Source organism: Haliaeetus leucocephalus, unplaced genomic scaffold (assembly GCF_000737465.1).
Source record: "Haliaeetus leucocephalus isolate CR32 unplaced genomic scaffold, Haliaeetus_leucocephalus-4.0 Scaffold0, whole genome shotgun sequence".
Taxonomy (NCBI): Eukaryota; Metazoa; Chordata; class Aves; order Accipitriformes; family Accipitridae; genus Haliaeetus; species Haliaeetus leucocephalus.
In genome coordinates this window covers 11,768,734-11,782,624 of record NW_010972436.1, presented here as the reverse complement: position 1 = coordinate 11,782,624, position 13,891 = coordinate 11,768,734, and the positions used below count along the sequence as shown (strand labels likewise).

At 39.8% G+C, this 13,891-nt stretch overlaps 1 protein-coding gene across 1 annotated transcript in view; it reads right to left on the bottom strand.

Annotated features, from left to right (window-relative positions):
* Positions 1-2,228: 2,228 nt before the first annotated feature.
* Positions 2,229-13,891, bottom strand: part of MYO3A (myosin IIIA) — a 126,144-nt gene continuing 114,481 nt past the window's right edge. The window contains exons 31-34 of the mRNA XM_010562842.1: positions 8,641-8,750; positions 6,081-6,121; positions 4,198-4,338; positions 2,229-2,343 (exon numbers count right to left, since the gene is read on the bottom strand). Coding sequence (XP_010561144.1) covers positions 2,229-2,343; positions 4,198-4,338; positions 6,081-6,121; positions 8,641-8,750 — 407 coding nt within the window. The remainder of the gene's footprint in view (positions 2,344-4,197; positions 4,339-6,080; positions 6,122-8,640; positions 8,751-13,891) is intronic.

Sequence of the window (13,891 nt, the reverse complement as noted above, 5' to 3'; positions counted from 1 at the left end):
GGCCGCCGCGGAGAAGGCGCTGGTGGAGGGGCCCGTGCGGGGCTGGGGCGATCCCCGTTCCCGGGCCGGGCAGAGGGGTCCCGGCTGCCCTCCCGCGGGGGCGGCGGGAGGGGTCCTGAGCGACCCGGCGGCTGTCTGGGGTCGGCCCCTGGCTCCTGCGCCTGCCCACCCCGGCATCTCTCCTGGCACCCCCCGCGCCGCTCCCGGGGTCTCCCCGCAACGCCCCGGCGATGGGGAGCCCCGCGGAGCCGTCCTGCCCGCTCCAGCCCAGCGGGAAGCAGCAGGTCTCGGAGGGGAGACTGGAAGAGGAGGAAAACCACCGCTCCCTTCCCCTCCCCGACGTCGTTTCTGCAGGCAACCGACCAAACCTCCACCTTCCACCCAGCCGCTTCTCCGCGGGAGCACGGAGCCCTTCTTTGCCGGGGCTGCCTCTCCTCCCGCACGGCAGGGATTTCAAGCCCTCACCCTCGGAGGGAGGCAGGCGGGACCACCCCAGACCAGGATTTGGCCCTGCCGAGAGCGCTGGACATGCCAGGCCCGGCCCTGGTGGCTCCCAGGCTGTGTTCGGCTGGGGGCATCTCTCTCCGCTCTCTGCGTGCACCCCCATGTTTATTAGGGCTGTCCCCTCGTGAAATCTCACGGAAATGTCTTGGTGTTTTAAAACACTGCCCCGGTGGGAAAGTAAAAGAAAACCAGCCTAGGCATCTCTTCGTGTGAAATTACAGGTCCATTCCAGTTCCCAGATCACATCGACTTTAAGGAAACGCAGGTGGTAACTCCGGCTTCCCACGGCGAGAGGCTGCTGTGAGCTCTTCCCTGCCTTGCTCGTTCATGCCCCAGTCCACAGTGTTTCGTCAGTTCTGGGTGTAATTCGGACACAGCCAACCGTATCACTACTTTGTGCATTTTTATTTACTTCACCATTTTAGTAATACATGAGAAAGCAACTTCAAAACAGATTTCGGAATTTAAACAATTTATCGCAAATTTTACATTGCAGCGAATTTTAATCCGGTGCACAGCCTTATGACTAGTTACAGATCAGGAAGCAATGGTTACCTCTCTCTGGGGAAAGGGCCAAGTGTGTGTGTGTAACGGACAAAACCCAACCCCTGTGGCTGGCCGCTGCTGCCAATCGTAGTATTTAGGAGAGCTAAGCAAGGGAGCAGGATCAGGCCTTTACACTGGCATCACGAAATTTACCTTCTCTTGCTTTGCAGCAGGGAACATGCAATTACGAATCCTGAAAGGAACTGCAGCAATTATCTGTGTGGTTTCTGTGAAATAAAGTCTTTTGAATAAGGAATCAGGGGAAAATTTGAACACAGTGGCTATTGCTTTTATTTCCACTTAATTTCTAGTGGAACTGATTAAGAATGATCATTACATCTAGGCAGCAATCAACCAGAGAGCGTATTTCTATTCCTTTCTTGGCACCCCAGAGATTAAGATTCCTAAAAATCTAATGCAAAGGAGAACAAAACAAACACGATTTAAAAGTTCATCACTTAGTCACAAAGCTCAGAGGTGGATATACTTCCCATAAATAGACATCTCCAACATAAAGATTATACACACAGTATTGACCTTTAAAACTGGCTAGTAGCTTTACAGTAAAGTCAATAATGAAATAAACTGCCATAGTATGCTACCCAATTAATCATTCATGTTTGTTTTCATTAGAGGGACACTTGCCACAAACAGTTCATCCCCAAATTTGGGCACTGTACACCTAAAATAAGCAAAAATTCCCCTATGGTGTTCTTGTAATTTTTTTTCCTGTAAAACAATTTATTAGAAACAATAACTAAGGTTTTCTGAAGGTGCATGTGGGAATTTGAAAGCTTAACCAGGGAACTATGAACTAAATGATCTGTTTTAATTGGATGAGACTGATGAAATGCAAAAAAGAAAGAAATATACATTGAGGAAAGTGAACTAGATTTAAGCTGCTTAATGTCTAATAATTTTAAGATGTAGCAGTGGTATTTGAAAGAAAGCTGATTTTTATATTAATTTTTTTTTAAAGTATGAGATATGTGAATGACAGTGTCCCTTTGCAATGGTGTTGGGCTGTAAACCACAGTACTTCATATTCACGTGAACACACATGTTGTAAACTTGAAACATTGGAGATTTAAAAAAAAGAAAAAGGAAGCACATGGTATAAAATGATAAAAAAGATTATGCTATTAAAAGCCAAATGGCAGCAGGAACAGCAGCAGCAGCTAGAACTGCTGGATAAGGCGCCGGCGCTGTGAGGTCTTCCGCAGCAGTCGTCTGTAGTCATAGGGATTATCTTCGGTTTTACTCTCTTCCAGGGGGCTTTCTGCAACCCTCGACCTAGGGATTAAGCGCAGAAGTGTTTTAGAAATTAAAGTCAAAACATTTACCTTGGCAAACTCTCCTAATCGACTGCTTAACCTCCTCCCTCAGGGGGAAAAATAAAGGGAGAAAGAAAAAAAATCAACTGACTTTGCTAGGCCTCTTCCTGCGGTGCATAAAGCAGGCACCTTGGAACAAACACATTGTATACTAAAAGCAGATGAACACAGAAGAACAACATGTTCTTCTACGAAGGGGACATAATAAAAGGACATAAATAGGGTGAGAACATGGGGGTGCTTTGCAGTAGCGTTTGCCTGATGGTTACTGAACCAGATTTTCAGTTGGCATAAATTTGTTTGCTCTGTTTTTAACCTGCCTGTAGAGCTCACTGTAAGTGGCCATCTCTCCTTTTTTTTTTTTTTTTTTTTTCAGATGCATTTTGCAAGCCACCTCTGACAGGCTGGAATGGTGACTTGGCACCACGTGTTACCATGGAGCAAGATTAAAAATAAAGCTCAGTTATTTAAAAAGGTTATTACTCTGAAATAATTACAAAAATTTGTAGTCTTCTACACTAAAGGTGTACCCCACCACTGGTCCTACACCAGCATCAAAGGTAAACTGCCAAATAAAAAATACTCAGTGCTTCACTTCTGTAGATTGAAATGACTATATGGTCTTTAGATCCAGGTGACCCCATTTGAGAGATAATGAAGTGCAGAAATGTTTATTAATTGCACTCATCTGCCCTCAGAGGTAACAGTGTAAATTTAAGTTACACATAATTTTTTCACTATGTCTAATTAGGATGTAATCAGAGCAGCACACAGTAAAAGGTAAGAAATTCCTTTTAGTAAGCTCAGTGGCAAAATTCTTACCCATCTAAACCAGACCTCAGGGTGAAAGATTTGGTGTAATTAACCACCCTAGAAATGCCACATTTCCCGAGGGATGTAAACTATATGGTAGTTGCCTGATATTATTATTTTTAATTCCACACCATCACAACACCTTCCTAAAACTAATTTAGATCCTACCTGAAAAAATGCCCAAAATAAAATACGTAAGGGGCACAAAACGTTCTAAAAAAATTTCCTCTATTACTATGGATACATTTTTGAATTCAGAGATCATCCCAGGCTTAGTGTTTCCCTTAAGCCTTTGACCTAGATATTTTCCAAGTTTTTCTTACATGTATGAAGACACAAGAAGATTCAAATGTATCAAGATTTATAATTATGTGTTTGCACATGCCATGTGTGTGTGTGCATTGGCAAGAGTGAAAATATGAATTTTCTGAGCCCAGCAGAGGTCACCCTCTATGAAGTCTATATGGGAAGAGAGGAGGTAGAGCAAACCCTCCTTCCTCCCTTTAGGGTTTTTCTCCTGGCTGTCCACCTTGGTGGTGTCCATCACAAGCTGTAAACACATATGCTGCTACAGGACAGCAGGAAAAGGAGGCAGTCAAGCTGGTGTCTTATCTGCAGAAAGCAAGCAGAAAGTTCAGCGCACATCCACCCTATTTAAAATCGAATCGATCAGAAATACAATTTTTAGGTTCTGCTTTAGTTTAGTTTGATTTTAGATCACAGATTTACAGCAGGACGTCTGTCCATCTCATCTGGCACTTGGGAAGCCAAAAACTAGCAGGTAGGCTGAACACCAATCATACTAGCATTTGTCCCTGCTGCATGAAGATGGTAAATTTTCAGCTGTACATTTTACAAGATAATTTGGCAAGATTCCATGAATAAAAAAATAGATTTATGTCTAATTTGAAAGTGTATCTTTCTTTTTATGACTCTTTTGAGTATTTGAACAAGAATATACAACATTTATTTTTTCCTATTATTATTTTGTATGAATTACCGCTCAGTAGCTCTTAAAATTGAAGTCCTGCGCTCAGCTGGGTGTCTCTTCTTTCTTGTGGTAGAACTGCTGTCCTTTGAGGTGGAATCAGTAGATGAAATTTCTTGGTAGTAGATATCTAAATCTAGCACTTTGCTCAGACTGTCAATAAATAAGTATACTAAGTTAACAGTTTCACTTTTCATTATTATATTCAACATTGAAAAATAAGGCAACCAAATATCATTATTAGTTGTGTTTATGTGTTGAGGATCTAAGGAATAATATATATAAGTACAAGGAATCAGTTTCTGAAAACTGCTGTACGATGTAGATATTGAGAATTTTGAAAGACTAAATACTTTTAGATGTTCATAAAGCGGACATATATATGACTGAAATTGTTTGGGTCTGCCATTATACTCAATGGGGAGGCATTTGTAAAGGTATAATTCATCTGACCTATTTTAGATATCTCTTTGAGGAAGAGATAACTCATTCTCCTAAAGATGACTATTTTACTTCTCTGAGTACAAGAAGAATCTCAAGCAACTAGTTCAGATATCAGTGTCAATAATGCAGATGTCTCTTATTTTGTTAGATGAATGCTATCCAGGGTATCATATGTACAGAAAAAAACAATCCCAACATCTAGTTTGGAATGGGTAGGGAAAAAATAATATCCTAAAAGCAACTCGAAAAAAGAAATACATAATTCAGTTCTCACATTGGTAGAAACCAGAAATAACTCATTGATTTCAGTTGCTATGTTCTATTAATACAGAGTCAGCACATGAAAGAAGATGCAGTCATGGAACTGGTTAACTAGATTTAAGATGACTGAAACCTAACAAGGCCAAATGAGAGAAACCACTAGATTTGGATTTTTTAATTTTCTTTTTTTTTGGCTAAACAGGAGACAACAATAGGTGTGAAATTTTTTCAGGATCCAAATGACATCAGAAAAAGAGCTGTAACAGACCAGACGCAGGGGACATGGACATTAAGTGAATCCTTTAAGCAGTGGCATAATCAAGTGCAATATAAACTGTGGTTGAATGAAGCTAGATGCTGAGAGCACATATTAAATGCATATAATGTCATGTAACTTCCTTTAAGATACATATTTTAGATACAGAGTTTGTATTCTGCAACCTCAGCCGAGGATAGTGCTAAGAGGCCATTCATCGTGCATCTATGACTGGGCTTCCATAGCATGCACGCTATGGTACCATAGCAATGTCACTGGGGAGCAGCAAAAAAGCTTAAGTATAGAAACACAAAATAAAGCTATGATGTATGTCAGGAGCTGTGAACCAGGTCTACAGCGCATGTAAGGATCTAAGATACAGAAGGGCAGAATATATCTATTGCTTGCTTTATTTCTGCAGTGATCCATCAAAATAGGTTAGTTACACTGTGAAGAAAAGACTTCTGGCTGAAATTTCAAGGGCTACTCTTCTTTACCTGTTATTAATAATTATTGTTTTGATTTTTTATGATTTATTTCCAAACAGTCATATATTTGTAGGAGAGAATTTTAACAGCGTTTGTATTTTTGCTAACAAAAAAGAACTGGTTGCTCATTTGCTTTGGCTGGAATTTTAAGCACCCTCAATTATTTTCTGTGTCAGAACTATCTTTGATGTGGACCTTATCTTAACTTATTATTATGCTTGTGTTGCCATGGTAAAGGGCCATGCTGTGGTAAAACTGAACGACTGAATTCTGTAATGGATTTTTGTCATTGAAAATTGCATATTTTAACTTTGTATACAATGTCCTTCCTGTGAATCACCAAATTACCATGCTTTTTTTTAATGCTTTATTCTCGTGGTTGAAGTACAGCTAAGAACTATTTCTAGAGTACTAAATGACAATAGTGAGATAATGACAAAAATTACCTTTCTTTTCTTGGTTTCCGTTTTTCATCTTGTATTGATTTCTAAGAAAATACAAAGTAATTAAAAAATACTGAAAGGAAAGCTTATGCAAAGATACAATTCATCAATATGTTAGGTGGGAGAGTGTTGTATATTTTTCATTAAAAGAAAATATAAAGAATCTAATTTGCTGAGCAAGTGCTCCAGAAAAATCTCTTCTCAGAATCTTTGAGACTGAGAATGGGATTAGCATTGTTACTCCCAAATTTCGGTTGCCATACTGTGAAAAAAAGCTAAAGTAATTGCAATCAGAACAAAAAAGGAGATCTAAAACTTTCAAATATCTATAGTTGTTTTAATGAAGTTGACAACACTACCTCACTGAGGCAAATTTGCTGTGATGCCATGAGATTTTCCATGAATACAGGGAACTCAGTGGGAGCAGGCATAATCCTATTCTCATTAATGCAGTCTTGTCACAGGTTTTAGTAAAATAAAATGGACAAAGGCCCCATTTAAAAAGCAGTATACGAGGTGGCAAAAGCACCTTTGGGATACAAGACATCTAGAAATGCAGAGGAGAAAAGATTCAGAGGGAATGTGAATAATTTCTTATCTCTAATAGATTTCTGTCCCTACAGCCAAAACAATGCTATGTTGCAGCATCTAATGCATCACACTTCAAGAGCAGCATTTTTAAGTGCAGATGGTCTTAATTTTGGTCTTAATTGTGTTTCCTGCAAACGAGTGAAAACTTACTAGAATTAGTGACTCTAAAGTCACTGATTCTCAGTAGTCCTGATGGACTTCAGTGTGCAGGCAAATGGACAAGACATGTAATTGCAAAATGGTAGGCTGATTTAAATAAATATACCCCAAAATAAACTTTTAGTGCCTTGTATGAACAATGCGCTATTGTCAGGCTTCATTTATACGTTGTACCCCTTTAGCTCATTTGATACGCAAGGAGATGAGTGAGAATGGAAGGTGTCTAATTAATAGAGAGAAATACCTGTTTTTGCAGAAGATAGAGAAAATTTTTCAAAAAAGGCACTCATTGTGTGCCTTCACTTTCAGGTGATCTGGGCTTGATAATCATCTGCGAATACCCGCAGGTCACAGAGGTTTTTAGTAAGGTGGAAAATCCGTAATAGCTGGGAAAGCTGACTACCGTCAAGTATCTCAAGTTAGAGCTCAATGACTTACCCGAGGTCTCAGAATTTAAGAACTAGTAGGTCTCCTTTCTAAGCTTCAGTGTATAGACATTTATGCTGAACCTTTCCCTTACCAGTGAACTTAATGTCAGGAAGACAGGCTTCTCTTTTTTGCACCTTCTTGAAAAATACAACTAATTGAAGGTAATATTGATTAATACCTTGAAAAACTGCTGCTAAAAATCAGTTTCAAAATTCCCTGGCATTACTGCAGGTTTTGTTTGCACTGATGTGATGGCTGTTTTCTGATATGGAGCTGGCCATGTAACAAATTAACTTTCAGAAAATACCATGTTCCTCACTGTATAGTCTCAGCTTTCTAAATATGCATTTGCTTCAGAATTACCCTTCTCCTCAGAAATTTCCTAATACAGAATTCAGTGTCATGCCTTTCATTTCAGTCCTTTATCTCACCAATCTTGCTTTCACAAAACAAATCTTATTCTTACATGACAATTTATTTTTAAAAATATACTTTCTTTTCAGAATATCACTGTTCCAAAGCTGTGTTATTTCAAAGCCCCCATAATAAAACATAGCCATATTTGTCTTTTTTGGTATGCCAGACACAACTCTCCCTAAAGGTCCTGGTGACACCTTCTGTTGAAAGGAGAAGCAATTGCTACGGTTAGTTTATTAGCTGGGCTCTCAGTGGCTGTTAAAATAGGTCACTAAGATGCAGGCACCTCAAGCAAATGAGTTTAATTGCTTTTTTGTTAGAACTGCTTTCTGAGCTGCTTTTACATTTTCTCTCTTTCTGCTTACTTTCTTGCCTTTTTTTCTATATTTAAGGGCACTGAAGTCAATAGTGGAAAGCAGCCCTTGGCAGCTGAACTTGGACCAAAGGCTATATATAGAGACACTCAAATCCATTAGTCTCCTGAGCTGTTGGTATTTGCCAATTCCTTCATAATCACAATCTGACACATTTGTAAAGGAAGTTACAGTGTGCATACTAATACAGCCTATTTTAATATTTGCTCCCTCTGCAAGATTGAGCACTAATTTAGATGCTCAAAATAGCTCTCCGAACAAACCTGTTTCTCTCCCGTGACTTACAAAGAAACTACGCAGACCAGGCACTTAATTTGGGTATTGAAGTGCAAATGCTGCTTATGCATATAATGAATGTACATATGTTTAGGTACAAAAGTAAGAATTGGCCTGACCTAGGTCCCTAATCAGGGTAACTCTGAACCTCAATTTCAAGTCTAGTTTGAAATGTGAAGTTTGTGGCCTGCCTCCTTTCAGCAGGGCACAGCTTTTATGCTGCATTAGAAATTAATATAGGGAATTGGGCAATCAGAAAGAAAGTTGAGGTAGGAATTTTCTGGCATTTTTAGCCCACAAAAACTTGCTAAACTCACATGTATTAGAGTGTAATAGGTAGAGTCTTCTGGATTATTTAATGTCTTGGGCTTCCGTGGTCTCCTTGGAGGTCTCTGCATTGGGCGAGAGTCTTCTACTTTGGTTGCAACTGTGAAAAAGCAGAAGATAGCAATGCTTATTTCTTCGCAGCGTGGGAGGCTTTTACAAAAACAGGAGAGCATTTCACTAAAGAGAGCAAAAAAATCCACATAGCCACTTCTACTGCTTGCTGTAACTCAAGAAAGCAAGTGTTTGGGGCATTTCCATCACCAGACCAGAAAGCAGAACTGGTTTATCCATTTGAGTCCTGACTACCCACGTGGACACATGCCACGTAACAAATGTCAGGTTGGAACAGCCCAGCAGTCTGCCTGGCACAGGCTTCTCCTTCTGAAAAGGGCTAATTCTCCACATTCAAAAAAGGGCTCTGAAGGGTAACGGACACTGGAAGGCTACCATCTCGTAACAGGGACCTGGGCAGTGAGGATGGTATCTTTTCAGACTCGAGTCAATCATGAAGGTGTTGAATGAGGGAACTAGCATTAGACCTCTGGTTCAGAGGTTAGTCCTCTACATAATCATGGTGTAGTTTTTCCCCAAGGTCTCCTGCTGAGGCTATTCTGTTTCAAGCCAAATCATGTACCACTGGGCAACACAGCCTGACCATGTCCATCGCATCCAGTGTAATCTAGTTTAGTGTACTCAACTTCTGGTCTATTTCTACAAAAGCTTTCTGCAAACATGCAAAAAATGTTTTCATTCTAATGGAAACAAACCCAAGATTTTGACACAAAATGGAACTGCTGTCCTCTGGCAGTCTCCAAACTCTGAGTTAGGCACTGACTTGTGGGTTACATTGGCTGGCACATGGGGAACTAGAAAAATGTCTTGGCTATTTGCTTGTTAAAAATCTATACGCAGTTCTGACCGTGCTAAGATATAGGCTGCTAAGGGTTCATAGGCTGTTTGTCACAGAGCCAACATAGAATGCAGGGCTCCCAATGCCTTATTCTTGGAGATCACACAACTGACTCTGGCAGGCTGAGGGACCACAAACGTACAGCATGGTGAGCATGATCACCTTACATTTGGCTTCAGCTATAGGAAAAGTTTGCTACAGCAATTCCTTCATGATGAAGGAGGGGGTTGCATGGCAGCAGAACACCGACAATAGAGATGGGTCATAGGGACACATACAGGGTGATGAATGAAGTCACAGCACAAGGTCTAGGCATGGTGAACCATGTATCCAGGTATTTTGCATTATCCAGTGAGGTTTTATATTGTCCTTGTCCCATCACAGAAGTATTTAGAGGACAGTCCATGAGAAAAAAACATCTCCTTACTCATAAATTAATACAGTGTGAGGGTGGAATGAAGATCTAGCCCCCAATGAATTACTGAAGTGTGTTCTGCTGATGTAATCCTCTTTCACATGAGGCAACTTTAACTCCGTAACTCCATATAGATGTGCTAAGTACATGTGACTGAGTCTTAGAAGGAAGAATGTATTTTGTTCTCTAATGACCATCAGAAACCCTTTTACATGATAAAATTAAAAACTCTCCCATGTACATCAGACATCTTTTTAATTAAGGAGGTAGCACGATCATTTAAAATGAGAAACAATCAGTAATACATCAGTGTTGACTCCTGCAAAATTAGCTGTGTAAGTTTTTTGTTATGTGTGATAAATAAAGGCTTGTAAAGGTCATGGATATACAGAGGAGCCAGAACAAATAATGTTAATTTAAATTGTAGTTGGATAATGATTACATTTATTGTTTTAGTTTCTTATCTGAAATGCAGACTGCTCCTCATGTAATGAATGAACAAGTATCTTTTTAACATTTTGCACTTAAAAGAACAATGGTCTTTTTCTAAGCCAGGGTACAGATAATTCATGTTAAACAATGAAATTTAGATGCAATAAATTCATTTCAGTAACCTGTATTAAATATAAATTACATTCTTTGATTTGAATAGGTATAGCAGGCCTGACTGTGCTTGTATGTGGGCTGTTGTAACCCTGCTGGATTTCAAATGGGCCACCTGGAGTTATCCGAGTTTCCATTTGTGAGAGAGTAGAGACATATCTTCCCTATTTTATTTTTAAACACAACAGGAGCCTAAACTGGAAACAGTACCTTAAAAAAAACCCCTTAAAAGTCAGTGTAGTTGAATGAATAGAAACACCTAACCCCTCTCTGTAGCACATTTAAAAAAATTGTGTCAAAGATCATGACTGCATGAAAATCTAGGAAAAAAAATGAAGCCAAATTGATGGCTTTAGGAAAAACACAGGGAAAAAGCTCTCATAATACCTAAAGATTTTTTGTTGTCCCCTCAGAATTCATCACTATGTATGCTGTTACGTTATTTAATTCATCACTGTCAAACACATAAAGCACTATCGTATTCTAGATTACAATTATTCCAACAGAAATTACTTGTATACTTCTTGCATATGTGCTATGCAAAGAAGACTCCTCTTACATTCAGAAAACATCATTTTGACAGTGATAAGGGTTTCTGTAAAAAATAGCTTTTCATGTCAGCTTGTGCGTTGTACATATGTATAAGTTATGCAAAAGAACTGAGGGAATAAAAATACCGTGTTGGGGCAGGCAGCCTTCTAAGCTTGGACCTCCATCGTTCCTTTTAAAAATTACATAGAGGGCTGAAAATGCAATTCTCAGTTCTGTCTCCAAATTACACAGTAAGTAAAAAAAAGTTTCATGGGTTCAGCTTGATTTGTTTCACCAGAAAGTGAACCTGTGATTTCCTTCTGCACTTAGATTTGTGTGTTCATTGCTACTGAAATAAAGCTGATGTGTTAGTTGCTTGTATTGGATAACTCACTGCACAAAGTAAAATTTGCTTTTTTATTAGTTGCTGATAATTCCAGAAACCATCTACTTAGTGGAGTTAAAGGTGGAAGGCAAATTAAATACCCAAGCCTGATAAATGGTGAGTTTGATGTGCTTGTTTTCCAGACGGCCTATATCTTTCTGCAGTAGGCAATGAAGCAGAAAGAAGGAGTAAAATCATTCACTTATTAATAAGCCAATTATGTTGCTTCTAGAGTCCATTACAAAGAAAAGCTTTTTATTGAAGCCCAGTCTCTCCGTAGTAGAATAACCTATAGCCTAATTTAAGACTTCCAGTATCTGTAGCAAGACCTGGCTTTGTGCTTTATGTGTAAAAGGAAAACTGATGCTTTCTATTTAACAAACATTTAAATAATGCACATTGATATGAAAACCATTCACAAGAGTAGCTGTCAAAGCACTTTGGAAATGTCAGGTTGGCACTATCACCCTTATCCTACTAGCAGGGTAAATGAGATGCAGAAGGCAAGACACACTGAGACTTGCTTGAGGTTATGTCCCACTTAAGTCGTTAGCACAGCCAAGGTGCTGGACTGAAGGACTGTGCTGAGACTCCCAGCTCTGCAGCCAGCCCATGCCCTGCCGTCCTATCTACCTGAACGGGTACTGTCAGTGCTGTGACACATCCACATGCCTTAGAAGCAACGCGTAGGAAAAACTGGAAACAAAACCAATTGATGCTACACAGCCGTTCCTTTTTAAAGGTTTTACCAAGAGGAAGACAGGTTGAACAAGTTGAAAGGGAGAAGGATTTTCCTCAAACTGCCTAATTGCACGCAGTCAGTACTCAATCAGTCAAAAGAAAGAGGTTTTGCTCTCGTGACCTGGATGCTTTGCTTTTGAACCTCAACAGTGAATGTCAGCCATGCTGTAACCCATGGCCAGGAAGTTAGATCTCTCTCCTGCCCAAACCTGAAGCAGACTGTCAAAACATACATTTGATCAAGTGACGATGGAAAGTTTAATAAAGTTAAGGTCATTCTCCATGAGAATGAACGAATTACAGAGTTAAGGGTCAGCGAAGGCATGTGAACAGCGTGGCTGCCAGGTAACATTAAAGAGGGTCTAGCAAATCTAAGGAAAAGTCCTTATTCCTATCAGTATCTCGGCTAGCTCGTTTACCTCAAAGGTTCCTACCCAAGTTACACATGCACTCTGACTCTATGGTGTTCAGTTACAAGGTATTAATACTTTCATACTCAGCCCTCACTGAAAGCTCCGAATACACTGAAAAAAATAAGAAAAGGGACAAGGAAATTTAGGACCAGCTCATTTAATGTATGTGTATCCTGAACACCACCACAAACTATGGAAACTGTGGAGATCTGCATGTGCTTGAAACATTCGAGTTTCAAGAAACAAACAAGAAATACTCGAATAAAGATGAGTCGGTATCAACAGCCCTTTAGGTTAAACTGTCTGCACATTCTGACATACAATGATAAGCTTGGAAGACAACAATCTCGAGGAATCAACATCCATGGATGCTAATGTAAATTAATGTATGACTTAACAACAGATCTTATACTGAAGGCTGGAGAAATAGTGTGGTTACAGCTGTGATAAGCATCTAAGTGATGAAAGGTCTCTATTTATTAGACCACCTGGAGAAACAGATAAACCCGTCTTCAGGTCATTTAAGTGAAATGTTACATGTTTGATTCAGCGCTGTTCCACATCTTACAAGGTCAGAAGTATAAAGCCAGGCTCAGAATAAAGCATGAAGAAAAACAAGAGTAAGAGCAGTAATTGTATGGGTTTTGTAGAGGGGCTTGGAAGTAATCAGAAAAATGCAACCGGAATTCCAGGATGAGAAGTGAACAGCTATTACTGCTTACAACATTTACGTGCATACCTTTTTACTGTCCTAATTATACACAGTGTGAGGATGTAATGACTCAAGTTTGGGATTTGCACATAGAAAAACACTGCTCTGGTTAGTAATTCTTACGTATTGTTTATTCATGGGATGTTTACCACAGTCAGATTTGGAAATTACGGTTGATGGGTGCAAATTCTTAGAAATCTGGAAAAAACAGAGGGATTATTCTGGCACAGACCTAGGACTAGGAACTGCGAGAGACCGAGAACTCCCCGATTGCATCCAACAGGAGTTGAGTGTTTGATCTCTCATGCCTAAGTCCCACCAGCCCCACTGAGGGAAGCAGTTTCGGTCTCTGACTGACACTAATGCTCTCATTTCTGAGAGTCTGGTGACCTGGGATTATTGCTATTTAAGAGAGGATGTTCAAGGAAAATGGGCTGTACTCCGCTTCCGTGACCTCCCAAATCTTATGCTCTGCCATGGATCTGACCAGCTCCCAAACCAGATCCTGTACGTCCTGGCTGCATCATGTCC